We start from the raw sequence: 25804 nt of genomic DNA on the forward strand, positions 1-25804 counted from the left end.
CTTTTCGGATTCCTACATTTGCACATGCATTTCTTTCTTTTTCAGGGAGTCCTTTTGGTTTACGATATCACAAATTACCAGAGCTTTGAGAATTTAGAAGATTGGTACACCATGGTAAAGAAAGTCACTGAAGAATCTGAAATACAGCCGTTTGTAGCCCTGGTAGGCAATAAAAGTAAGTTTTAACTTGATAAATGTGACTAATGTGTTGTTTTATAGGTCAATCATGTATGACAGTGTAGCATTATTATTGATGTAGATGTTATATTTTGTTGTGCTTTTCTTACGTTTAAAAAGATATTGCAACATCCAACAATATATTTATTCTTGCTAGATTAGCTAAAGAATATATTTTATTAAAGCTATATGGAAACAGTCAAAGTATTTTTAGATAAGTATTACTGATCTGTGGCAACAAAAACATTAATATTTAGAAACCCACCTCTTAGAGAGAAGCTTTCAGCAGAAGCCCCACTAGTGCTAAACCTCGCAAGTCAGAGTACAGTATGTGGTGTACTTTGTTAATTTTTTATTGACACTTGTTAATGATACCATTTGCACTTAAATTATATCCTATCGTACCTCCCACTACACTGCTTATATTATAGGCTCTTAGAGCAAGGAATCCCTTTCACATTGGTTTTATTTTTGTTGCACTTATCCTAGCATTGATATTGTAGTGTCTTGTTGAACCACTCTGTATTTCATGTTGTATTGCTGAGTACATGGTCAGCACTGTCAAAGATTAAAGTATAATAAAACTAATTTTCAAGACCAGAATAACCTAAAAATGATAGGCAATGTACTGGTAGCATGCAAATGGCCCGCCTGCCATGCTCCACATTATCAAACGGGACATGCTAAAAAAGCACTGGGTTGATATCCCAATGTGGCAAATTGCATTATTGTGTTTGTGGGATTATGATTTTAAACGTCTAATAAGTATGGTTATCAGATACCATCGTTCAAATTGTCCAAAGCCATATTATGGCCTTAAAAGTTTTTCCCAAGATTGCCATATAATTGGCACTGCTGTTTAAAGATTGTAAAAAGATATAAAGATATTGTTGAGTCCCATTTGGTGAAAAGCACTATATATAAAGTTATTAATTAATTTGTACCAAAATTAAATTACTTTGTTTTAATATGCTAGGGTAACACACTTTCCCCCACCACTGGAAGATATGGTGACTACGCTGTATGTGGTGCGTTACCTGTGGCTCACAGGAGGCCTGAGCCTCCACTGCTGGGAGCCTGGGGTGTACCTGATCTGTCTGATGACAACGCCTGCACCTGTACGGGATCCTACTATGTTGGATAACCCCATTACAGGACGCCATGCAATGATATACACACTGATAGTACTAATAACAGTTTATTCTGCATGCATAAGAAGAATAACGAACAGTAGTACCACATCCCACCTATTAGGCCTCGCAGGGCCGTAACCCCACAGTGTTCTGCAACCAATGTCCCCACCTGATGGGTTATTCCCCCAAAGTACTGAGGGCCCTTGGGCACCAAACCACCCTAGTGTCTACAAGCAGCAACACACCCAAATGTGTGTGACAGCGCTGGCCACAAGAAATGAAGCTGTTATAGTTGGTGCACTTGGAGTACCTGCCCAGGTGCTCCTACACCTGGGTATGGCCGGAAGATAATGCGGTTCAACTGATCCAGCGATGTCGGTGCAGCCTCCGCCTCTACGTGGGGTGGTATCCCGCATGGATGGTTCCACCATGAAGAAAGTCTCTCTGGTTGGGGTGATCCGGTCTCAGACCACCAAGGGCCAGGTCGCCGCCGCGTCCTGGTGTTTCCCCTCACGCTTGGGCTATAGGGCAAGGTCCCAATCTATGGGGGTTCCCTGCAGCAGCCACAAGCTAACACGTGGAGTCAGGCCTAGCTGGGGCCTACGGGGGTCTCTGGCCTAGTGCAGGGGTTACAGACACCCTGCAAACACAACCTACCCTATCCTGCTCCCAGCTCCGACTGGCGTGGCTGCAAGGACGCCAAAAGTATCAACTCGGTTGCAGGGATTCTTTGCAGCCCTATTGACTGCTGTGTAGCACCTGATCTAGCAGTCCCAATGGCTTTATAGAATCCCACGCTTTATAGAATCACTTAGAGGTTGGGCCATATTTACCAAGCGGTGCTAAGCCATACCACCCTTTATGGCGCCACAAGACACTTCATGGCCTGTTTATTGATGTGGTTTCAGCATTTGAATGCATATGTTAAGCATCAATATAAGTATGTTGCTAAACTGGCCATTGTTGGTGCAGCTTTCCTGTACAGTATACCAATGGAAATGTGTGCATAGTAAATCCAGACTTTAGAAAATCATTATGGGTAACACTAACTGCATTTCAGTTAAAGCATGTATTCAACATCTATACATTTCATCTGGAAGCATACATTGATAAATTAAGGGATAGTGTCATTGGGATGACGCTTTCTGATATAATGATCGCTTCCATCGTTCAGAATGAAATTGTGTGTGTGTGTGTGTGTGTGTGTGTGCGTGTGTGTGTGTGTGTGTGTGTGTGTGTATATATATGGGCCGCACAGCCCTGAGAAAGGTCGCTCTCTGCAGACCGAAACGTTGGCTGAGGTGCCTGTATTTCTCTACAATACAAACCATCATTTGAAAATCATTCCTGGTGTGCTGTCTCCTATGTGCTGGACTCCAATCTGGATATATATATATATAAATCCCACCAGAAGCACTCTTGCAAAATAAATAGTAATTTAATTTATTGAATGGAAAAAAACACATATGGATTACAGAAATAATTAAAACAGTCCCCACGGAACCAAAAGAAACATTAATTCTGGCACAAAAATATGTAATAGTGCATTCTATCATAAATAATGAAACCAGATAATGTAAGTATGACCTGCTCTTTAAACCTTAGACCGGCTGGTCAAAATAAAGGGTTAATAAGTAAAGGGACACAAAAATGATCTGCCAATGTAATACCACCAAACAACCACCAACAGGGTATATAACACAAGTCAAAAAATCATCCTATGTCTATGCAATAGTCACCAGATAGTAATAGGTGTATAAGTCCTGTGAAGGAGGTGGTGTGGCAGCAAGATTGCAGAGATTAGTGTCCATTGTGTCCTGAGTCAGGTAAGAAGGTCCCTGGGGAGTGTACACACAGCCCCGACGTACGTTTCGCTACCCCTGCTTCGTCCGGGGGCTTAAAATGATGGCGTCCCAACAGGCTTAAATAGGACACCTAAAGACAATAAAATCCAATGGCGTTGCGAGCGGCAGAACAGCTGATAATAGACAGCCAATAAGCACTACATACTGTCTCGTGGATAACATAATGTAGGGATGATCCTATACGATAACATTACGTACAAACGCACTGAGTTAGCTCAGACCAAGTCTGACTCTTAATGCGTTTCATCACAGTATGTGACTTTCTCAAAGGATTGTGGGATTAACAAATACACGAAGTATAAATACCCCAGGGTTGCTAGGCAACATAATAGTGAACAACGAAAGATTGGGACAGCAGATAACATGATGTGAAAGACCAAATTAATCTAAAATCAATAAAGATAATAAATCTTGTATGTCCTACAAACGGACCAAATGACAGGGAAAATGAACCTAAATAAAAAAAGTAAAACACCTTTTCTTGAATTTGTTTAGAAAAAAATATATATTAAAATATAAGAATGAGCACAGATATGTGACTGTGATAAATTTATTATGCACATATTCTTTTAATTACCAAATATCACCTCAATACTGATGACACACATTTACTTATCTACCCCTGACCTTACACGGCTGTACAGACTAATGTTTCTGAATGTCTCTCTGCTATATCATCTTGGATGGCTTCCGCTGACTGAAACTTAAACAGAGCTCCTCATGCTTCCTCCCAAATCTGGCCCTATTTCCTCCTTCCACATTACTGTTGAAAGTACTATCATTCACCCCGTAGCCCAAGCACGCTGCCTATGGGTCACAATCGACTCCTCTCTCACATTCTCTTCTCACATTCAAAGGTAGCAAAAAACTGTAGTTTCTTCCTTCGCAATATTACCAAGATACACCCTTTCCTCTGTTTCTTGACTGCAAATACTCTGACACAGGCTCTCATTCTCTCCTGTCTGGACTACTGTAACTTCCGGCTGTCTAGCCTTCCTGTCTCTCACCTGTTTCCCCTGCAATCTATCCTAAATGCTGCTGCCAGAATCACTCTACTCTTTCTGAAATCTCTCTCAGCGTCACCCCTGCTGAAATCCCTCTCCTGGCTTCCTATCAAATCTCGTATCACACACTCCATTCTCCTCCTCACTTTTAAAGCTTTACAATCTCCTGCTCCTCCTTACATCTCAGCCCTAATTTCTCACTATACTCCATCCCGACTCTTGCGTTCTGGTCAAGGGTCTGTTCTCTCTCCCACTTTTTGTATCTAAAGCCCTCTCCCTCCTTAAACCCTTCTTTCTGACTGCCCCACACCTCTGGAATGCCCTTCCCCTCAATATCCGACTAGCACCCTCTCTATCCACCTTTAAGACCCACCTTAAAACACACTTGCTTAAAGAAGCATGTGAGTAGCACCATGGCTAATAATTAACATTTCATACATTAACCTTGGCCCCTTGCAGACACACTTACCAGAATGCCCTCCTACTGTCTCGGTACGGTTTCCCTACCAACAAATTAGATTGTAAGCTCTTCGGAGCAGGAACTCCTTTTCCTAAATGTTACTTTTATGTCTGAAGCACTTCTCCCATTTGTGTTATTTATATTATTTCTTATTTATATGATTGTCACGTATATTACTGCTATGACATTAATGGTGCTATATAAATAAAGACATACATTAAAAAACAAACAAAAAAAACACCCATCCTAGATCTTTGGATACGTACAGTATATTATAAATTTCACACAAGTGTTTCAGTCATGTTTAACATAAAATATTAATTGTCTGGTATATGGTGTTTCATTAACTACTGTAGTGTATCTCAACCAGGGTTCCTAGGAACCCTTGGGTTCCCCGGGCATCCATAAAGGGATCCCTGTCATTTTGTGGTCATTTGAAAATTGTATCAAATACAGAAGAATTTACAGTACAATGCATCTGATCTCAGGCGTGCTTTTAGAGAGGGTTCGTGGTTCCTCAGAATTTCACTTAAGGTTCCCTAACCAATAAATGTTGTGAACATCAGACCTTCAGAAACTGTTCCCTGTAGCAAAATATAGTAAAAATGTATTATGAAGTGAACCCTGTTCACGTGTATTGCTTTTAACAGATCATATGTTTGAAAAATGTATGTTTCTTAATCTTATTTTTGTGTTCTTAAGTAACCCTGCCTGCTCTGCCTGTTCACTCTCTGCAAGGACTCCTTAAGTGTCAAACGTACATTCTCAGTAGAGCTATTATAAACAAATATTAACCCAGGATGCATGGGAGCTGCACTCCACTTGATTTATAGTTCCTTTGCCGGTCTCCAGGGCACTGGTTATCTGTGGCCTCTAGTGAGGGTAGGAATTATCAAGCACCAGTGTACCATGAATGGATGAATGATTTCAACTCTTACAGATATTAACCAGATCCGCTCCCCTTCTCCTTAATAGGGACTAATAACTCAGATTTTTAAACAGTCTTCTTGACAGATAGGGGCAAGGAGGAGAGTGCATCAACACTAATTAAGAATGTTGACTGTATGTACGCTTTAGCTGTGATTAATTGTTCTAGTGCTGCTATCTCTCTGTAAAAAGTGATGGGCTGTAACACAGTGAAGTTGAAAGGTTACGTTAATGTACTTTTTAACTGGTGCTCTCTGCTTTCAGTGGTGATATATTACTGTTACAACACTGCTCGGGAGAGATTTTCTTGCCATTGAACAAGATTTAGGAAAATGCTTCTGTTATATCTACATTTTTATTTTTTTTAATCGAAATCTGCAATTTTTTTTATGTTGAAATAATGACATGTTTGGAAATCTGTCCATTATTGGAAATATATAATTCTGTCACTGTTCTCTCTACCTCCCTTTAGCCTACAATGTAAGTTTCTTAAAAACATTTTCTTATTTGTGTTTATATGTATACAATTGGTGAGAGGGAACTACTGGTTTGTTTCATATTTTAAATGTAGTTGAAAAATAAAATAAATATTTTGAATAGGTCCGTAGAACAGTTCAGGAAAAATTCTTATTACTGTACTTTCCCTCTACTCTATTAGGACTGAACCCTGCAGAACGGTCTATAACACTGTCTATTTGTTTCCTATTCTATAATCCTTATAAGGTTACACTCTAAATATACGGTACTGCGTAAAGAAACACTTAAAAATTCCTTTTCTTTTTTTTTTTCTTCAATTGCGACATTGAAGAACACATCGTTCAATTCTTGTAATAAAAAAAACCTTTCTGTGATTTATGATGGCTCCTTTTATAATGCATTAGTGCTTTTTTAAAAAAAATGTATTCTACATTTTTCTATTAAGTTTCTGATATCCGGTGTGTATATATAAATACAGTAAATTACATTGTAAATCAAAGTAAGAGAGGCTGTTACATTTGGTACTTATCTACAGGCAGAAACTTGGCCAGTGAAACACCGATCTAAGAATGGGTCATCCTAATTGTCACAGGGACTCCTGGAGCGGGTAGGACCTCGGTGGCCGGAGCAGCAGGTAGCAGGCAAGGATTGTTGGGGTCACGGGCTGAGGTTGGAGGAAGGTGGCAGATGGCGTGGTCGGAGTCACAGGCAGAGGTCAGAGGCAGGTGGCAGAGGTCGGAGGCAGGCGGCAGATAGCGTGGTCAGGGTCGTAGGTAGAGGTCGGAAGCAGGAAGGCAGGAACGTGGCAGGGGAGCAGGAACAGGACTTGAATTCAGGGACAGGACTGGGACTAGGGAACAGGACTGGGACTTGCTAGCAGGAAACAGACTGGGTCAATCAAGTTCAATAGCAAGGGCCTTTAATATGAACAGGACTCAAAACAGGAAAATAAACTGATCCGGGCAGAGGACACAAAACAAAGGCAAGGGAGGAACAGGAAACTATAAGGACAGAGGACAGGAGCACCAAGAGGAGACAGACAGAAGAACCCTAGAGCAGACAGAAAACAGCAGCACACCTGGTGGACAGATAAGGAACAGAAGGGGAGAGGAAGAACTAGGAAAATGTCAGGGCTATTTCCTGACACTAATAGAGAGACTGGATGAAGAGGCGCTATTTTTCAAGACACTTTTCAACACCGGAAGACATCTTTGATCCCATTGACTTTACTAGGTCATAAGGTGTCATATTGATTAAAAAATGTTTTTTTTACGTAAAGTACTGATAGAAAAAAAAGAAACCCTTTTACAAGTGGCGTACTCCAAAGAACATTTTATGTTTATATTGCTGTTATTTAACTGCTCAGTAGAATATCCAACTTAACTTTAATCCGCAATCATTTAAGTGACCCTGGAAAAACGGTTGACCACAATCAACTAGACTAAAAGTAAAATAAATTTACAAGCAGATCTATAAAAGAATGGCTGCAGAAGAAGAAATTCTGCTTTTTTGAATGGCGTTGTCAAAGTCCAGACTTAAACCTCACCGAAATGTGACAGGACCTGAAGCTAGCTGTCCATGCAAGGAAGCCTTCAAATGTCACTGAGTTGAAGAATTTCTGTAAGGAGGAATAGGCCAAAATTCCTCAAAACCGATGTAAGAGCCTGACCAGCAATTATAGGAAACATTCGTTGAAGTCATTACTGCTCAAGGGGGTGCCACCAGAGACTGAATCTAAAAGTCCACATACTTTTTCACACATGGATATGTGACATGAGAACTGGGAGACAGGGAGAAACCAGCTCAGCCTCCAGAACAAGACGTATGGGTCATTTGAGTAAACATGAATAAGTGGCTCTAAAAGCTTTACAGGTTGACCCGAAAATAGTCTGTAAACCCTCGGATAAAGGAGGCAATGTGGTCAGTTTGAGAAGCAGTGGCTATGTTCGAGAGAACTAACGACTATTATCTGATATCACCAGCTAAGCTATATTCTGTAAACCGCACCACATGTTTCACGAGTGATCTTGTCACTATACTGTGAGAGGGGCTTGATATGAAGGTCATAAAACATGAATATGATTTTAATTCTGGGTCAAAATCCATGTATTTTGACCATTTACAGCCTCCCAAAAGTGCACAAAGATATAAAAAATCACCCCCTGGACGTCCAATCGTCTCAGGTTTTGGGAGCGTCACTTAAAACTCGAGAATTGATGTAGATAGGATACTCAGACCCTTTGTGAAAGTCCTCCCCTCATACATCCAGGACATGAAGGACATCCTTAGGAGACTCGATGGAGTGACCATCGATGAACAGACGTTCCTTGTGGAATTGGATGTTGAAGCCCTCCATACAAATGGAACTTTTAGTCCAGGCCCTCTCTCTTTGCGGCTCTCGTACGGTATCCTCCCCCGAACTGCGGGCATTCTTAATTTTGTCTGCGGTTTACCCGTAATTTGAAAGAGTGCAGAAAATACAATTTTTCGTTGTCTGCAATATTGGCCAGAAATGCAAGTTGGCGATCGCGAGTTATTGTGTCTTAAAAATCAAACTGCAATGCAACCCCTCAATTATCCCTGTCCAAGTGTGCACAATCCGATATCACACAGCTGTATGTACTTTAATTGAATTTAATTTAAAACTAAAGAGTAGAAACGTGAACACACCAAAAAGTATTTTTAGAGAATGAAATGTTTTATTTGCACACGCTAATAAAGTAAAAATGAATAATACAAAAATACAAAGTCTCTTCTTCTAAATTTCCAATGTTCTTTTATTTTTCTTCTTCAAACTGGCTGGCTTTTGGACGTCTTGGCTTTTAAAGAAAGAGACAATATTCAATATGAATAATCGCACCTTCTGTAGTAGTGTGCTGCGCATGTTTATCGCCGGGGATACGAACGAAAAGTGATACTAAGGCTCTCATATACAGAGTAATTAAATGTGCTCAAAATGGGGAACAATATTAGAACACTAACGAGTGTATAGTAAGGTGCTGAAATTAAATATAAATACGTGAACCCTCTGAGGAAAGGTCTTGGTTTTCTTCTGTGTAGTTATATTTGAAGCTTTGAGGAGCGCAGATATCACCATATATAAAAACAACATACTGTAGTGTAATCCGCTTCACAAGTTTTCTTAATTCTAGGATTCAGCCAAATGGGAACTCACAATTTCTCAGATAGAAAACGGGATTATGTAACTGATTTGATTTTTTTATTGGTTTTCTGAAGCAATACAGAAACACTTCTAACATCCAGTATATTTTATCACAATAACAGTCCATATACACGTGTGTGTGTGTGTGTGTGTGTATATGTATATATGTATATATATATATATATATATATATATATATATATATATATATATATATACACATACATACATACATACATACATACATACATACATACATACATACATATATACATACATACATACATACATACATACACATTCAAAAGAGCACAATCAACTCCAAGAAGTGAGCTCCTTGTCTCCAAGTGTACCACTGATGGTGAGCCAAAAGTGATCCGATTTATCAGTACTTTTAATAATAAATGGAGTCATATTAACACAACATTATCCTGAAGAATCATTGGCATCTTTTGCTTGAGGATGATATCTTTTAATCCTTTCCTACATTGGTAAGTCGTAGAGCTCGTAACCTCAAGGATCTGGTCTATAGCCACCCCACTTCCACCTGGCTCCCTCAAAAACCAGTAGGCTCCTTTTAGGTACGGCAAGTGTAGAGCATGCACCTATATGTTACCCACCAAATCCTTCAGCAACTGGAACAACTTCAGGCAGTTCCAAAATGACATTTTATTAACTGCCAGACCACAGGCATTATATGGCCGCTTGCGATTGAAAGAATGTGGATAAGGCTGTGTCCATAGATGGACAAGCAGCGCTGAGGCGTTCGGACGCTCAGCGCTGAGCCCCTGCATCCTCAATGAGGATGCCTTGAGAGGGGGCTGTCGCGAGCGTCCGCAGGCGTGCTCAGGCTTTGGAGTTTTCAGCCGAGCGCCAAGCTGTTTTTCAGCGCGCTGTCGGCTGAAAACATCCAATGAGCCTTAAGCAGCATCAACGTCATGGCGCCGTGACGTCGGCACCGTGACATTGACGTCAGTGCGTCGCGGGCGATTGGCCCAGCGACGTCACTGCCCCGCCTCCAACCACCTCCCCCCCGGCTCCCTTCGCGCACGCTGGTTCGCCTGCAAGTCCGTGAAATCGCGCTGACTGAAGCAGGCGAGCCTCAGCGTTAGCGCGCCTCCGCTCTCCCCACCCCTCTATGGCCCGGGCCTAAGACCCGATACCAACTCAAATGCCGGGTCTTGGAACACGTCGGGTCAGTACTCGCCAAACTAGAAACACCTCTTGTAAGACACATGAATGATGCCCACAACGGAGATCTCAAGTACCTTAAGTTCTTTGGTCTCGATCACCATACAACTGGCCATAGAAAAAGCGATTGGGACAAGATACATCTACAGCGTGCAACCACAGGGGCAGGGGGGGAACCAAACGCGACAACCCACCCATAAGACCTCGCTCCCCCGAGCCTACCACGCCCGAGCAGCAGCCGCGGGGATCGGGGGCATGGGGGGGGGAGGGGGAAGCGAGGCAACAAAAAATGGAGTAAATGACGACAAATCTTCCTCTGAAGCGTCTGGCAATTGTCTGGCGGCAGCAAACAGGGAAGCAGGAAGCAGCACCCATCCACCCAGATAGTCAGTCACCCACCCAGCCACTCTCCCAGTCACCCACCAACCCAGTCAGTCGTCAGTCACCACCCAGTCAATCAGCCACCCAGTCACCCACCCAGACTAGTCACACACTCACACACTCAATTCTTATTAGGAATTTATTCCATTTTGTAAAAGTGGGGGCGGGGCTAGGGGGCGAGAAGATTTTTTTTTTGGTTCGGCAAGTAGATTTTTGTATGATTTGTCCAGCACTGGATATGAGCATACTTTTGTTCCACCATACATTTATATTAGGCATCCTTGTTTACTGACCAGCCTGTCTATTACACTCTAGGGGAAACCACTTTCCCTTTAGTGTGTTTGAGATTTCAATGTGCTGATTTATCTCTTGTATTTTGCGTGTAACTTATGTACTGTTTCAGTTCTGGTTTGTTTAATCACATTATATTTCTTTTGTGATTCTCTTATCAAGCAGATGTAATATTATTTAGGAGATTAGTGGTTTTTGTATTCACTTTTTTTGTTTCTGTGTTATCAATAAAATCCATCTTCTTTTTGAATCATTTGAGTGCTTCTTATAGGGCTTATCATTTGTGTCCATACACACACACACATAATTATTAATGTACATACTAAAGTTGGGGCCTGAGTCCTCTCCTGTATGCAAGCAATACTAGTCAGCTGGCAAACAGCCTGGTTAGGGTCAGACAATATATACACGTCTGGTTATGTAAAGAGCATGGATTTATAGCCATATGGCAACACAGTGATCACTATTAGGGGCCCTTGGATGTGAGGACCCTAGCTACCACTTATCACAAACTTACATCAATTAATATCTAGTGTGTGTATCGCTGCTCCACTGTCCTTCAGTGTCTCTGTCTCACTCCTGGTGACCCAGTACTCGTTAATTAATTACTGTCAATGTTGGCAGAGCGTTGTAGCTTGTTGTGACTACTGGTGTGTTTGTAGGTGCAGGCCTGTCAGTTTGCAAATACTTGGTGTAGATTGTGTGGACTGAAAAGGATAGTGCTGGATAGTTGGGGTGATTCCCTAGCTGTATCTCCTTGTAGTTTACTCACGGATTCAGAACCCCTGTGGTCTCTGGGTTTTCTCTGGTCTCTATGCAGTACTCTCCTTGGTTCCTCTAACTGCATAATCATGGGAAGACTCTGCTCCCGCCCTGATCTTTCTTCCTCCGGCACCTCGGTACAGGGCCTTCTCCCTGAAGCTCTGCCCCTTATTCACATCCTCCTTCTCTCTATATCTCTTGGCTCCTCTTCCTGTGATGTCATCCTTCCTAATACCATATCACATTGATCCCTTCCTGAGTTCAGTCATTGGTCTGAGGTCATGTTCATCATTATAAGTGTTCGTAGAAGGGGGTTACACACGTCTCCGACAGGTCCATAAACCTGACATTCCCCATTATCTCTTAGCATCGAATGCTTTCACGGCAGTCAGGGATTCTGGGTAATGACATGCAAATAAGCACGCCATGTGTCACTTTTTGCTTTTCATTTTTGACATGGATCCCTATAAGCTTATGCCTGCCACATTACAGCTGTGTATGTGCTCACAGTAAGTAGTCATCTTGTTTGCTGTAAGGGGGAGAGTTTTTGTCACTTTTTTTATTTGCCATAATTTACTTTGTCTTTGTTTTGAAATACAAAATCCACACTGTGAGTTTTTTCTTACTGCGTCATTTTGTTTTTCTGCAGAAAAAATAATGTTGCTTCAGTTGTAAATTAGTGGTAGATGCTATCTAGACCTCACCCTCATGTAAGTTGACAACATTAATTTCTTTACTTCACTTTCCTCCAACTATATTCAGGAAAACATGACTATTCTGTTTTGTTATTGCGTTATAGTCTTCAAACATAGGTTATTCATTCAAAGAAAAACATGTACTCGAGGGCAGGGGGGCGCAAACTTTTTTCCCCCTGCTCCCCCCCCCTGCCAGCGATCCCCTTACCTCCGTTTACCCCCGCTCTGGCGTCATGACGGCAACGTGACGTCACATGACCTCGTGGCGTCATTTGACGACGCGTGTGAGAAGCCGCCAGAGCCAAGGTAAGTTAGGTTACAGAGGCCCTTCAGCTGCCCCGGCACTTAATTTAAGTGCCTTCGGGTAGCGCACAGGGCCTCTCTAAACCCCGCACCCCCCGCACTCAGTCTCGCGCCCCCCAGTTTGTGCACTGCTGCTCCAGGGCATTAGATTTCTTTCAAACATTAATTTTAGATTGTAAGCTCCATGGGGCAGGGACTTTGTCTACAAAATGTCTCTGTAAAACGCTACGTAAAACTAGCAACGTTATACAAGAACAAACAATTATAATATTATTATGTAATGGGCTCCGGTAACTAGAATCTCCTAATTAATGTATGCAAAATGGATTTGAGTTCATAGCTGAGTTTCATTGATTTAGAGTCTGATGTACAGATGTAGCAACATTTAGGCAGAGTCCATAGGACAGTCAGCGTTGAGACGTGAGGACTCTCCACGATGACCCCCGTCATCCTCAATGACGATGTCTTTAGAGGGGGCTTCCGCGAGCGTCCCCAGGCGTGCTGAGGTGCAGGGAGTTTCAGCTGACAGCAGAACCAGTTTCTGAGCGCGCTGTCGGCTGAAAACCTCAAATCGGTGGGAAGCAGCGTCAACGTCACGGCTGCGCTTCGCGGGCTACCGGCCCAGTGATGTCAGTGCCCCGCCTCCCGATCGTGTACACTGACTCGCCTGCTAGCTCATGCAATCGCTCCTGATTGCGCAGACGAACGTGAGCGCGGCTCCCCCCTCTATGGACGCAGCCTTTCTCTCTCCGTGACCGCAAGGAAAAATGCGGCCTGATAGCGGCCACAAGAGAAGTGAATCTTGCTTCCTTGAACGTATAACGCTGCGGGGGTCCAAGCTTTTGAATGGGACCCAGCAGCCTTAATCCTTTGCTTGATGGGCTATGAGCTGGGGAGAGAATAAAGCTTTTCACCTTTCAGATAAGCAGAGCACTCTCGCTTTTTATTATTATTTTTTACATTGGTTTGAAGCAGGGGGTCTCTGGAGCTGAACCCCATTCATTTTAGCTCTGGAGACACCCTGCTCCCCGAAGTTCAGACTTCCGTAAGGGGTTTCTGGTATTTCCTGCTTCCAACCTATGTAAAAAATAATAGACAACGCATAAATTGCAGTGCAGGAAGACAGAGAGTGAGAGCCTGCTTCCCTCTGCTCTCTCTGTGCAGCTCTTACAGACTCTGGGCTGGCGCAGTACTGAGTCCCATTCAGAAGCAGGGACTCCTGTTGCGTTAATCCTTCAGGGAAACTTCCTGCCCTCCCAGCAGTGAGAGCTTTAACTACGAGGCCACTGTGCTCCAGCCACATCAACCTCTCCAAATTGTGATTTCGGAGACCGTAAGGCAACGCTTATAGTGACGGTGACGTCAGGTTGCGGTCGCTGGAAAATCAAATTGAGTTGACTTCCAGCAATCGCGACCAAGCCGTCGCACCACGCTTACTGTAAGCGCACGTGACGGCGGCAATGCATTGTTTTGACGCGACGGCGCGGCACTATAAGCGCAGCCTAAGTCTTGCTACATCTGCATCTGCCTTCTAATGTTTTGGAGGTTTTAGAAACGGAGTGTAACATATATTTTCTGTCTATGTGGACAATATAGGAGGGGGAAACTTTAAGCTCTTTAAAGCTGCAGACCAAGCACTATCCTACGTGTTTTTTTTAAAATCCTTTCTGTACTATGAGAAAATACTTTTAGCATTTAAAAAACAAACAAAAAAAACCCCCTCTGAAATTAAAATTTGAATGTATTATAATGTAACAAGCATTTTTTGTTTCTATAGCAACCATTTACAAAGTCAGACGCCCTTCCTCTTCTGAAACAGGCTCTGGCACACCCCCTTTTGAGCCCTGCCCTCTCTAGCAGTGAATCAATTGTATCTAGTGACTCCCGGGTCACATGATCTTCCCCAAAGGAACTTTGTCCTATTAATATGCAAATGCATTCCAGTGACTGCAGAATACTCCTCTGCAGCCATTTAGTGAACCCCCGAACGAAATCTTCGCCGATCGATCACAGGAAAACGGATCCATATGCAACTTAGCGAATTACTTATTATTGGGGCTATGTGGCACTCTGATTGATAGTCCTCATATCTTACGCTGATCATCTCCTCTAATGCCTCGCTGCTTACAAATAAATATCCTGTAAATACTGCAGTTTTATAAAGTTTGGTTTTGAATGGTTGTGTACCTTTCCGTAAATAACTACAATAACACAGATTATATATTGTTAAATATTTAGTTTGTTTAGGATGCCATCAGCCCAGGGTATCTATAAGGAAAGACTTCTTGTTATATAGGTACCTGTTTTAGGTTTCTTTAATACAGTAGGTCATAACCATTGGGGGAGGCGATTGTTTGTTTTTTGTGACCCCAATTTCCTCTTTCAATCCTGTAGGAATTGTCTTGATTTTTGATTGGTTAGATGCATTGGAAACGTAATAAGGTAATATTAGCAGACTGAGCATGTCTTCCATAAAACGTTATCATACTGAAATCAGAGGTAAACAGAAGCCTCCGAGCTGATACTGTAGAATAGTGTCATTTTTGGTGGCTTAGTTATACAGGGAATGGCAAGATCATTATACCAAGGCTACCTAAAAAGGATTTTTTTTCTATGTTCATAGAAGGTACAGAAACACGGGTATGTATATTTTGAATATACTGTATGCTTGGACTGATGACACTTGAGGGCTATTTCCACATACTCCAATAAAGCTTCAGCATTGCAAAAAATTTGTACTGCTCTTACCTCCAAAAATTTGAATTCAGATCACTGTAGTCAATAAAAGAATTAGCAAGGCACAGATAACGCATTGGCATACCCATTTGTATAGTGGGGATTTTCCATTCTTTGCTACAAAATTGCAGCTAAGTTTTACATTTTGCTTAATCTTTTTAATTAGTTTTATTATCTGTACAGCACTAGAACTAATGCAATAATATAAATATTGTAAAGCTGTATTAAGAGAAATTGTACATTCCAATGCATGGTGTTTTAGATCGTGTTTATAAATTGTGTATTGCGTGTCTTTGTTTGGCATGTCTGTTAAATGATTAGGTTCAGTTCCCTAACTAGTTTAAAAAATAAAAAAAAAAGTCCTTAGAATTATAACTAGAAGTGTACAGAATAGTTTGCATAATTTAATGCAGGATGTTTGGAAAATATCTCCTTCCTGTAAGAGGTGGCAGTAGAGTGTTAATTTGAATGCTGGCATCATGCAAAATTTACGAATGTAACAAAACACTACATTATGTGTTTCATTTTACACACAATGTAAACATTCATTACCAGAACCTTCTAAAGAAGCCTTGAAGGGCACATTGGTAAGTTCAAAAGTTAGGAAATGCTCTGATATTGCATTCCGTAATGTAACATCTTAATGCTGAAAATGTGGACAGTTTCATTCTTAAGATCCGTATCATCAGGAAGTGTAAAAGGTTAATCGTGAGAATCAATTAAATTAAAAATAAGGTTTTGTCTTTATAATTTATGAACGGCAAATTTAAAAAATGTAGTCCTAAGATATATTATCGTTTTCTGAAATGTTTTTTTTTTCTGGGCTATTCTAATTCTCATCTTTTGCTTCAAATTAAATGAAATATTCCTGTAACACAGGATATTAGAATAATAATAATTGTTTGTTCTTGTATAGCGCTGCCAGTTTTAGGTAGCGCTTTACAGAGACATTTTGCAGGCACAGGTCCCTGCCCCGTAGAGCTTACAATCTGTTTTTGGTGCCTGAGGCACAGGGAGATAAAGTGACTTACCCAAGGTCACAGAGAGCCAACACTGGGAATTGAAACTCGGTGCCAGTCAGTGTCTTTACTCACTGAGCCGCTTCTTCTCCTATATTATGGTAGAGAGGTGGAAAGAAATACTTAAGTTTGCATAAAATAAGCTTGGTAGAATAATACCATAAATACAATTTAAAAATCAAGTGTGTATCTACCTAAAATAAAGTGGTTACGAAGTAGGGTGACCAGATTTTCAAAAGTAGAAAACGAAACATATAAAGTATTTATAGGACAAATTACATCATTTGATCACTGTATTATTGATTTATTTCGGTTTCTCAACATACAGTAACACAAACTCTCCAGTGTTGCAAATTGACGGTTTGGTTTATATTAATAAATCGTTTAATTAAATGATCTAATCTTACCTGTGTTGTTGATTACTTCACCCACAGACCACCATCAGAAAACAGGGTATCTCACGAGCCTGCCCACATTGTGCAGCTCACAACACTCACACTACTGTGCATTACTCGATTTACATATAGCTACCGGTAATTAGTTTACCAGTGTATTTAAAATGTTTACTTTTTTATATGATCGATCACACAAAATCATGCAAGGTCTATTATCACGGTTTTAAATATCTCCAAACAGTGAAAAGCTAAAAACAGGGACATTTAAGTGACTGAGAAAATTGTCGAGACACTGAGACGTTTAATACAAATCCGGGACTGTCCCAGGTAAACTGAGACGTGGTCACTATATTACTATGTCATAGTGTCTGTGTTTTTCAAAATACCTTTTATTTCTTCTTTCGCATGAAACAAAAGTAATTGCTCATTATACATGATGTATGTTTAGATGGTTCAGTTAGCATTGAAGTTATATGCTGTTTTGCATTTTGTTTTACTTTACAAACCGGTCAAAGTTAGCAAATGATAACATTAAATGCTTTTTTTTCTTGTTTGTTTTTTATTTTTTACAAAATGTAAATTGTAACAATTAAAAATACCAGTGAAGATATTAACTTGTATTTACATCTTTTCTTTTACATTTTTCTTCAGAGGGATATATTTCCAGTCATTTTTGGAGTTGAATACTTGCTGCACAATTTTGTCACTAATCTTTTACACATAATATTATAGGAAGGTGCAAGCAATAATACGAAAACGACCCTGTCAGTGGAAGATAAAGTAATTTGTCTTCAATCATACAAAATGTCTGTGGCAACACCTTCAGCACAACGTCACACCTCATTGAAATATTTTCAAATTGTCCTCTGAGTCTATGCAATCTGATCTCGTTCCAGTAAAGTTTTGTTAGGTCTGATTCTGCCTTTTTTTAATATGAATTTCTTACGTATCTGTAATAACCTCTGCCAAAGATTTAAAAAATTGCATGTTAAAATGCATTATGCATTATTCATTTTTATTTCTAGTCTGGGACATTGATAATTACTATTAGCTTGGACAAACCATTACTCCAAACTTTGGAATTGGGCAAAGCCGAAAAACGATCCATACCAGAACTCCTTGCGTTATTTATGCAACTTTAAAGCAGCCATCCTGTTTTAAACCACAACCGATAACCGTGACAACATAGCTTGCGATTATTGGTTGGATAAGCTGGTTGTTTGGAGGCTACATTTGTTTATACAATTTTTTTTTTGTTTTTTTTTCACAAATTTTTTATTAACCTTTAAAGATTTTGGGGTACAGAAAAAAAAAAAGTGAGAAGGGAGAATCATAATACCATTACACAATATAGTCGAATTATAAGATACACAAATATGCGGCTGGACTCCCCATATTGACAACCGGGCTGCCTCTCCCCTCTGGCCCGTCGCCGTCACACCTGTGGAAAGTTGGTTGTTGAGGAGAGGTGAGGTGGCGCGCCAGTCCCTCCAAAATCTCGCAATAACATAAAAGGGGAAGGGGGGGTTCATCTCACAAACATCTTTCGGTCCAGCCACCTGTGTTGATGTATGGGGTCAGGAAGTCTCCCAACTCTGGTCTTGTCCAGGCCCTCCAATCCCAGGAGCTCTGGTCCTCTATACCTAGGAATAGGATGCTGATTATCTAAATATAATCCATGGGTCCCATATTTTGCCATGTGTTTTAGTTTTATGTTTTAAGCATTTTCAGTCTGTCCATTGTCTTAACTTTTATCCTTTTTTTAAATCATATTCGTGGATGGGACCACTACATTTTTTCAGGCTGCGGCTATTGAACATCTGGTGGCTGTGAGAATGTGGGAGCGGAATTTGCATTGATGAGGGCTCAGTGGTTCAATTGGCATGGCTAGAAGAAATGCTAATGGGTCCAGGGCTATCCTTACCCCCAACATCTCCTCCAGCCAATGTCTTATCTTGAACCACAGTTTCATTATTTTTGGGCATGTCCGACATATATGTATCATGTCTCCCACACTTCCACATGCCCTCCAACATAGATCTGAATAACCAGGGTAGATCTTACTGAGTTTTTGAGGGGTCAAATACCATAAAAAGGTATCTTATAAGCATTTTTCATTGTTTTAGTACAAATAGATGTCTTGGCCGCTTCTTCCCATATATCACCCCAATCCTCATTCGAGATCTCCGTTTGTAGATCGTATTCCCATCCCTCTATATATTTACATTTATTTACTTTACCATCTAATACCAACTCGTTATAGATGCTATGAGGCCTTTTTGAATGTTTCTACTGCTACATAACTGTTCATATCCTGACACTTCTTTTAATTGTGTTCCCTGTTGGACCTGCCCTATAAAGTATCTATTTGGAAATACCGGAATAGATCTTGGGTGGGGATATGGTATGTCTTGACTACATCTGCAAAATCCATTATTTTCCACTTCGCTAGGACATCCCCTATTTCTTTTATGTCTTTCTTTTCCATGTGCTTGAAATTGTTATTTCCCAATCTCGGTAAAAAGTTTGGGTTTCCCCGATAAAGGGATTAATCTAGAGGGGTATGGAGTTAGCATGTATTTAGCCTGAGACAATCTCCATATCTTTAATATGTAATCTATTGTGTTACATGGTGGTCTAAAGATGTTCTGTTCCTTTGTGAGCCAAAGTCTCGCGTGAAATGTCTCCCGACAAAGCTCTTTCAATCTCTACCCATCTATGGTGGTCCCCGTCCGAATGCCACATTATTATTTGTTTCAAGTGTGATGCTAGGTAATATTTAGTGATATTTGGAACCGCTACTCCCCCTCTTTCTTTTGAAGACATAAGTACTGCCCTTGCTATTCTTGGTTTCTTGTTCTGCCAGATGAAATCAAAATACTTGCTTTGTATGTCCATCAGGATCTTATAGGGCACTGGAGTCGGGAGAGTTTGAAAATAGTAAAGCAGCCTGGGTAGAATATCCATTTTCAGCGAGCACACTCGGCCCAGCCATGAAACCTGGAAATTGTCCCATGAGGCCAGGTCTCTCTTGATCAGTGTAATTAGATCTGGGAAGTTATGTTTGTATAGTATTCTAGATGAGCTTGTCAGGTATATGCCTAAATATTTTAGCCGGGACTCCTATCGATAATTGAAATTCAATTTTATAAGTTTCAGTTCGTTCCTAGGGAGTGTCAGATTTAAAGCCTTCGATTTGTCTGAATTTATCTTGTATCCTGAGAGGGATCCGAATTCTGTCAGTGTCGCATGTAGATTAGGAAGGGTAATCTGGGTAACTGTCAGTAATATGTTGTCAGCAAACAGCGATATTTTGTACTCTTTGCCCTCTATCTCTACTCCACTGATGTCTGGGTTTCTCCTTATTTCACAAGCAGGGGTTCGATTGACAGGGCAAACAGAAGCGGCAACAGAGGACATCCCTGTCTTGTACCATTTCTAATTTGGAACACTTTGGCGGTTGCTCCCGAATGTTTAAGGGATGTAGAGGGATTATAATATAGGGCCATGATTCCTTCCAGGATGGGACCTCTAAAACCAAACCTCTCTAGGGTTGCCTTCAGAAAAGTCCAGTCTATTCTATCAAAGGCCTTCTCCGCATCAAGGCTCATGAGGGCTGCCTTTCCCCCCTTTTTTTTGTACTTGATTTATAATATTGACTATTTTTGTAGTGTTATCCGAGGCTTGTCTATTGGTTATAAAACCCACCTGATCCGGGTTTATAAATCTCGGCAACACCCCGTTTATTCGGTTTGCCAGGATCTTACTGTAGATTTTTAGATCACAGTTTAAAAGGGATATTGGCCTATAACTCTTGCAGTTGAGCGGGTCATTCCATTCTTTATGAATTAACACAATATTTGCCTGTGACATGGTATGAGGAATTTCTTCGCCTTTCATAAAGGAATTCAGTAATTTAACTAGGTATGGGGCCAAGATCTTGAAATATTTCTTGTATTAAATGTTATATTGCCCATCTGGTCATGGGGCTTTTGAGATTTTTAACCACCATACTAATCTCCTCTATTGTGATTTGAGTGTTTAACCCCCACAGATCCTCTTCTGACAACCCAGGGAGATTACAATTGTTCAGGAAATCTAAAATGTAGTCTTTTTTTTTACCTTGTTTTGACCCTGTTTCAGCTTCAGATTATACAGATCGGTAAAGAATTTGATACATTTGCCTGCAATTTCCTCTGGGTCATGGGTTACCCTTCCTTTTCCTGTCCTTATTGCATAAACCTCCTGATTTTGCTTTTAGACCCTTTAATTTATTCGCTAATAGTTTATCGGCGTTGTTACCTATTTCATAGAAGAGCTGCCTTGTCCATCTTAAAGCCTTCTCTACTTCTTCCATTTGTATACTCCTAAGCTCTGCCCTCAATGACGTTAGCTTTTTCAATATCGTTTTATTGGGGTATGTCTTGTGGGCCTTTTCTAACTCTGTAATCCCTTCTGTTAACTCCGTTTATGGCTCTTATCTTTTCTTTTGAGTCACTATAGCTATGCATGTCCCTATAATATGAGCCTTATGTGCCTCCCACAACAAAGACTCGGGCTCTACACTTCCCACATTATTAGTGAAATAGACCCTCAAGGAGTCCGCAATTTTGTTCTCTATCTAGATGATTAAGTAGGGAGTCATTAATTCTCCACGTGAAGTGTTTAGGGGACGACAGGGAGGTCTTCATTTAGATCTCTATGGGGGCATAGTCCGACCAAGCTATGTCTGTTTTCAGTATGGAATGGCTCAATTTAGGGTTATGAAGGCTTATGAAGAAGTACTCTAACCTGGAATAGGTGCAGTGTGGAGCCGAGTAGAACGTGTAGTCTTTCTGTTTGTTGTTTCTAGACCTCCATGTATCTATTAGCGGGATGCTTTCTATCATAGATCTAAATTTCGTATCTCTGTTATCAGTGTTATGAGTGCATTGCTCTTGCGTATTTTTGGATCTATCTAACTTGCTGTCTATTGTCATGTTAATGTCTCCCCCAATAACCACTGAATCACCCACCCAAGTTTTCAAGTTCTTCAGTATTTAGTCCAGGAACTCCACCTGATGATCATTTGGTGCGTATATATTTACTAATGTAATTTCTACTCCCGCCAGGGTGCCCTGTATCTCCAGGAACCTTCCCTCTTTGTCTCGTCGCACTTCTTTTTCAATGAAAGGTGCGCTACTCTTTATGAGAATCGCTACCCCCCTCTTTTTGGTTATGTGCATGCCCAAGGCGTAATCGGCCCTGGGGTATATTTTTTAAAGGGTTGGGGGGAGGGGGGGTCCAATGTGTTAAAGTGTGTTTCCTGCAGCATTACTATATTTGCAATGGACAATGATGCTATTCTAGTCTATACAGTCAAACCACAAATGGTATCCAGGTAACATACTGCGTGTTATAGGCAAAAAAGGAAGGGAGTTAAGGGAAAACGAGGAAAGGGGGAGGGGGATACAACAGGGGAGTAAGGGGGGTAACGTGCCAGAAGAAGGGGCTAGGAGCCCCGAAACGTTATGACCTATGCGTTTGGGAACATAGAAAGGGGAAAGAAAAAGACAAATATGTCATTAGACAAAACAATGAAACATTTGTGGTGGTACCTTTTTAGTACCTTCCCTTTTTCGCCACACTGGGAAATTATTCCGGCATGTCGAGCGATGAGCTCTATAGGGGGGCATGTAGACCTTGATTCCAGAATGGACCGTCTTCCCACACCCCACAATAGACCCGCTATCCGCTATATAGCTTCTTAAATTATTCCCTTGTCAGATGCGTTCCATATTATAGCTACTGTTTTAACGGCCAATAGTTACATAGTTACATACAGACGAGACCACGAGTATTCTAAAGCTTGCCTTAAACTAGCCCGGTTACATTCTGTGTATGTGCTGGGTGTAACCTGGCTAGTTTAAGGCATTTCTGCATTGACTAATGACCCATAAGATTAACACAGCAGGGGTCCCTGGCGGTCCCATTCAGTTTGAATGGGACTGCCAGGGACCCCTGCTGTTAATCTGATGGGCCATTAATCAATGCAGAAATGCTGGGTCTAGTTTAAGGCAAGTTTAAGGCATGTACCCAGCGTGTACCTGGGTCTTTTTGGCGATTGCCACTAGTTTGTGTTAGAATAACCGTGGGCACTACAGTAGTAGATGAGGTTGAAAAAAGACGTGCGTCCATGAAGTTCAACCTATGCTAAATTTAGACAACAGATACTTTATCCTATATCCTTCCTTATTGATCCAGAGGAAGCTAAACAAAGGCCTACTGCTCAACCTATATTCAATTGCCTGTACAAATAAATGTAAAGGTGGTGCATGAGGGAAGAAAGCACTATAATACATCAACTTTGTGAAATCCAATGGGTTTCACAAGAAAGAATCCCTCTTAATATGCACTCTACCTATATATTGATATTATTGCAGAAATATCAGCAGAGTCAAATGCTCAGAACATGTCAGAACAATAAGGGAGTATATGGATCTCAAGAGACCCCACTAATACGAAAAAAAATAACACAATTTTATTAACATCTATATCATGTATTAAAAGTGACATACTGTACAAGTAAAATGTACAGTGTGAATAAAATCCCCTTAGTGAAAAACGGACAAGCTGTAGTGGTGTAATTGTGAGATAGGACTCACTATTACACCACTACAGCTGGTCCGTTTTTCACTGAGGGGATTTTATTCACACTGTACATTTTATTTGTATGTCACTTTTAATACATGATATAGATGTTAATAAAATTGTGTTATTTTTTTCGTATTAGTGGGGTTTCTTGAGATCCATGTACTCCCTTGTTGTTCTGAGCATTTGACTGCGGATATTTCTGCAATATTATCAATATATAGGTAGAGTGCATATTAAGATGGATTCTTTCATGTGAAACCCGTTGGATTTCACAAAGTTGCCGTATTTATAATGATCCAGAAGAAGGCAAACAAAAAACCCCAGTGTCATATCATCCAATGATATCTCATAGGGGGAAAAATAAATTCCTTCCTGACTCCAAGAATTGGCAATCGGATTAATCCCTGGATCAACATTCTTCCCATGTTTACTTACTTGGTATATCCCTGTATACATTTCCTTTCTAAAAAGATGTCCAACCATTTTTTGAACAAATCTATTGTATCTGCAATACCACCTACTGTCACGGAACTTAACTGAGAACACCTCCCAATCCTAGAATTTAGCCATTATTAAATCCTATGCTAATACTCTTAATTTTAATTCATCTTAACTAACTTCGTGAACTCAAAACACAACTTTCTATGAAAACTACAAACTGGGCCCAATACTCTGGACGGAGTGTTTCTGCTCATCCTTCCCCTCGCCTTCTCCCTATCTCTCTCCCCCCATTAACTAGGCGAGCAAGGGCCTGTCTGAGGGGGGGGGGAGTGGGCAGGACCCCCCGGATCCCAATACCGTCCATGGTTTAGTCCATTCCGAGGTGATTGGCTGGCATTCCTCATGGGCACCCTAAAAAAACAGCTAGTTCATTGTTTTAGAATGTGGGCTTTTCAATTGATCATTCATTCGGGTTAGGGGACTCCCGTGTTATCATCTTACCCTCGTCCCGCTGAGAATTCCATCCCTCCTGCTGTCGAGGACTATCTCTTCCTGGGCTGTATCCAAGGCTCTCCATCAGGCCCTCCATTTCCTCCAGTGTTCGAATTGATAGCTGTCTGCCCTGATGCATTATGATTAGGTGGAAAGGGAACCCCCATCTATACTGGATTCCTTTGCTTCTGAGGGCACCTGTCACTGGTCTCATTTCCTTCCTTTCAATGGTGATGTGCACCTGGTCACTAAAAATCTGGATAGAGGACCCCTCAAATGTAATGTCTGTTCCTCCTCTCTGCCTGCAGGCATTCAGGATCAACTCCTTCGTTGCAAAGTAATGCATTCTTATGATAACATCTCTGTTTCTGTTTGGAATGTTGCTGCGCGGGACTAAGGCTCTGTGGGCTCTGTCCATCATTAGAGTATCCTCTTCGAGGGATTTAAACAACCTGCAGATGTATTGTTGTAAGTCCTACATTGGAACAGATTCAGGGATATTTCTGATCCTTAGATTTTGGCGTCTTTCCCTGTTCTCAAGGTCTTCTATATTATCTTTGGGAGAATTCCGATGAGATCCTAGAAATCTCCTCCTCCAAGTTGGGTTGTCTTTGGAGGGAGTCCGCCATTTTAACCTCCAATTTTCTGGTTCTGGTCCCCAAAGCCGCTATTTCTTGTTTAAGGTCAGTGACAGGCTTTTGAATTTCACGTTGAATCGTTAACACATTTATTTGAAATAATGCTTCCAGGTCTGCTTTTGTTATCCTTGTTTCTTCATTTCTTGTGTCTGGATTTGGTGGTGACTTGAGCGTCCGCTCTGGGAGCCTCCATCTTCTTGAATTTTACCTGGCATTATATTCTTCGTGAAGTGTTTGGTCACTTCTTGAGTGGCTTTTTTCTTGGCTTTTGTTGGTGGCATCTTTATAGACGAATTACGTATATTTACTGCATGTGACTTTAAGGATTATGCTTTTCTTTCGTTATATGCTTGTGGTCTGTGTGGGTGAAGGTTGACAGAGCATATACTTTAAGTAGCCATCTCCTTGTTTATCGTGTCTCTTAGGCTGCGCTTATAGCGACGGCGTTGCGGCAAAACAAATGTATTGCCGCCGTCACATGGGCTTATAGTAGACACAGCGCGATGGCTTGGTCGCGATCGCTGGATGTCAAGTCAATTAGATTTTTCCAGTGACCGCAGCGTGACGTCGGCACTATAAGCGTAACCTTAGACTCACTCAGGGAGAGGGAGTGGCTTAGTG

General features: G+C 41.1%; 1 protein-coding gene across 3 annotated transcripts in view; it reads left to right on the forward strand.

Moving 5' to 3' along the window:
* Positions 1-25804, forward strand: part of RAB28 (RAB28, member RAS oncogene family) — a 178839-nt gene that overhangs the window by 56541 nt on the left and 96494 nt on the right. For all 3 annotated transcript variants that reach the window (XM_075569302.1, XM_075569292.1, XM_075569311.1), the window contains exon 4: positions 46-175. In XM_075569302.1, the coding sequence (XP_075425417.1) occupies positions 46-175 (130 nt within the window). The remainder of the gene's footprint in view (positions 1-45; positions 176-25804) is intronic.

This window comes from Ascaphus truei, chromosome 1 (genome assembly GCF_040206685.1).
Source record: "Ascaphus truei isolate aAscTru1 chromosome 1, aAscTru1.hap1, whole genome shotgun sequence".
In the NCBI taxonomy this organism is placed as follows: Eukaryota; Metazoa; Chordata; class Amphibia; order Anura; family Ascaphidae; genus Ascaphus; species Ascaphus truei.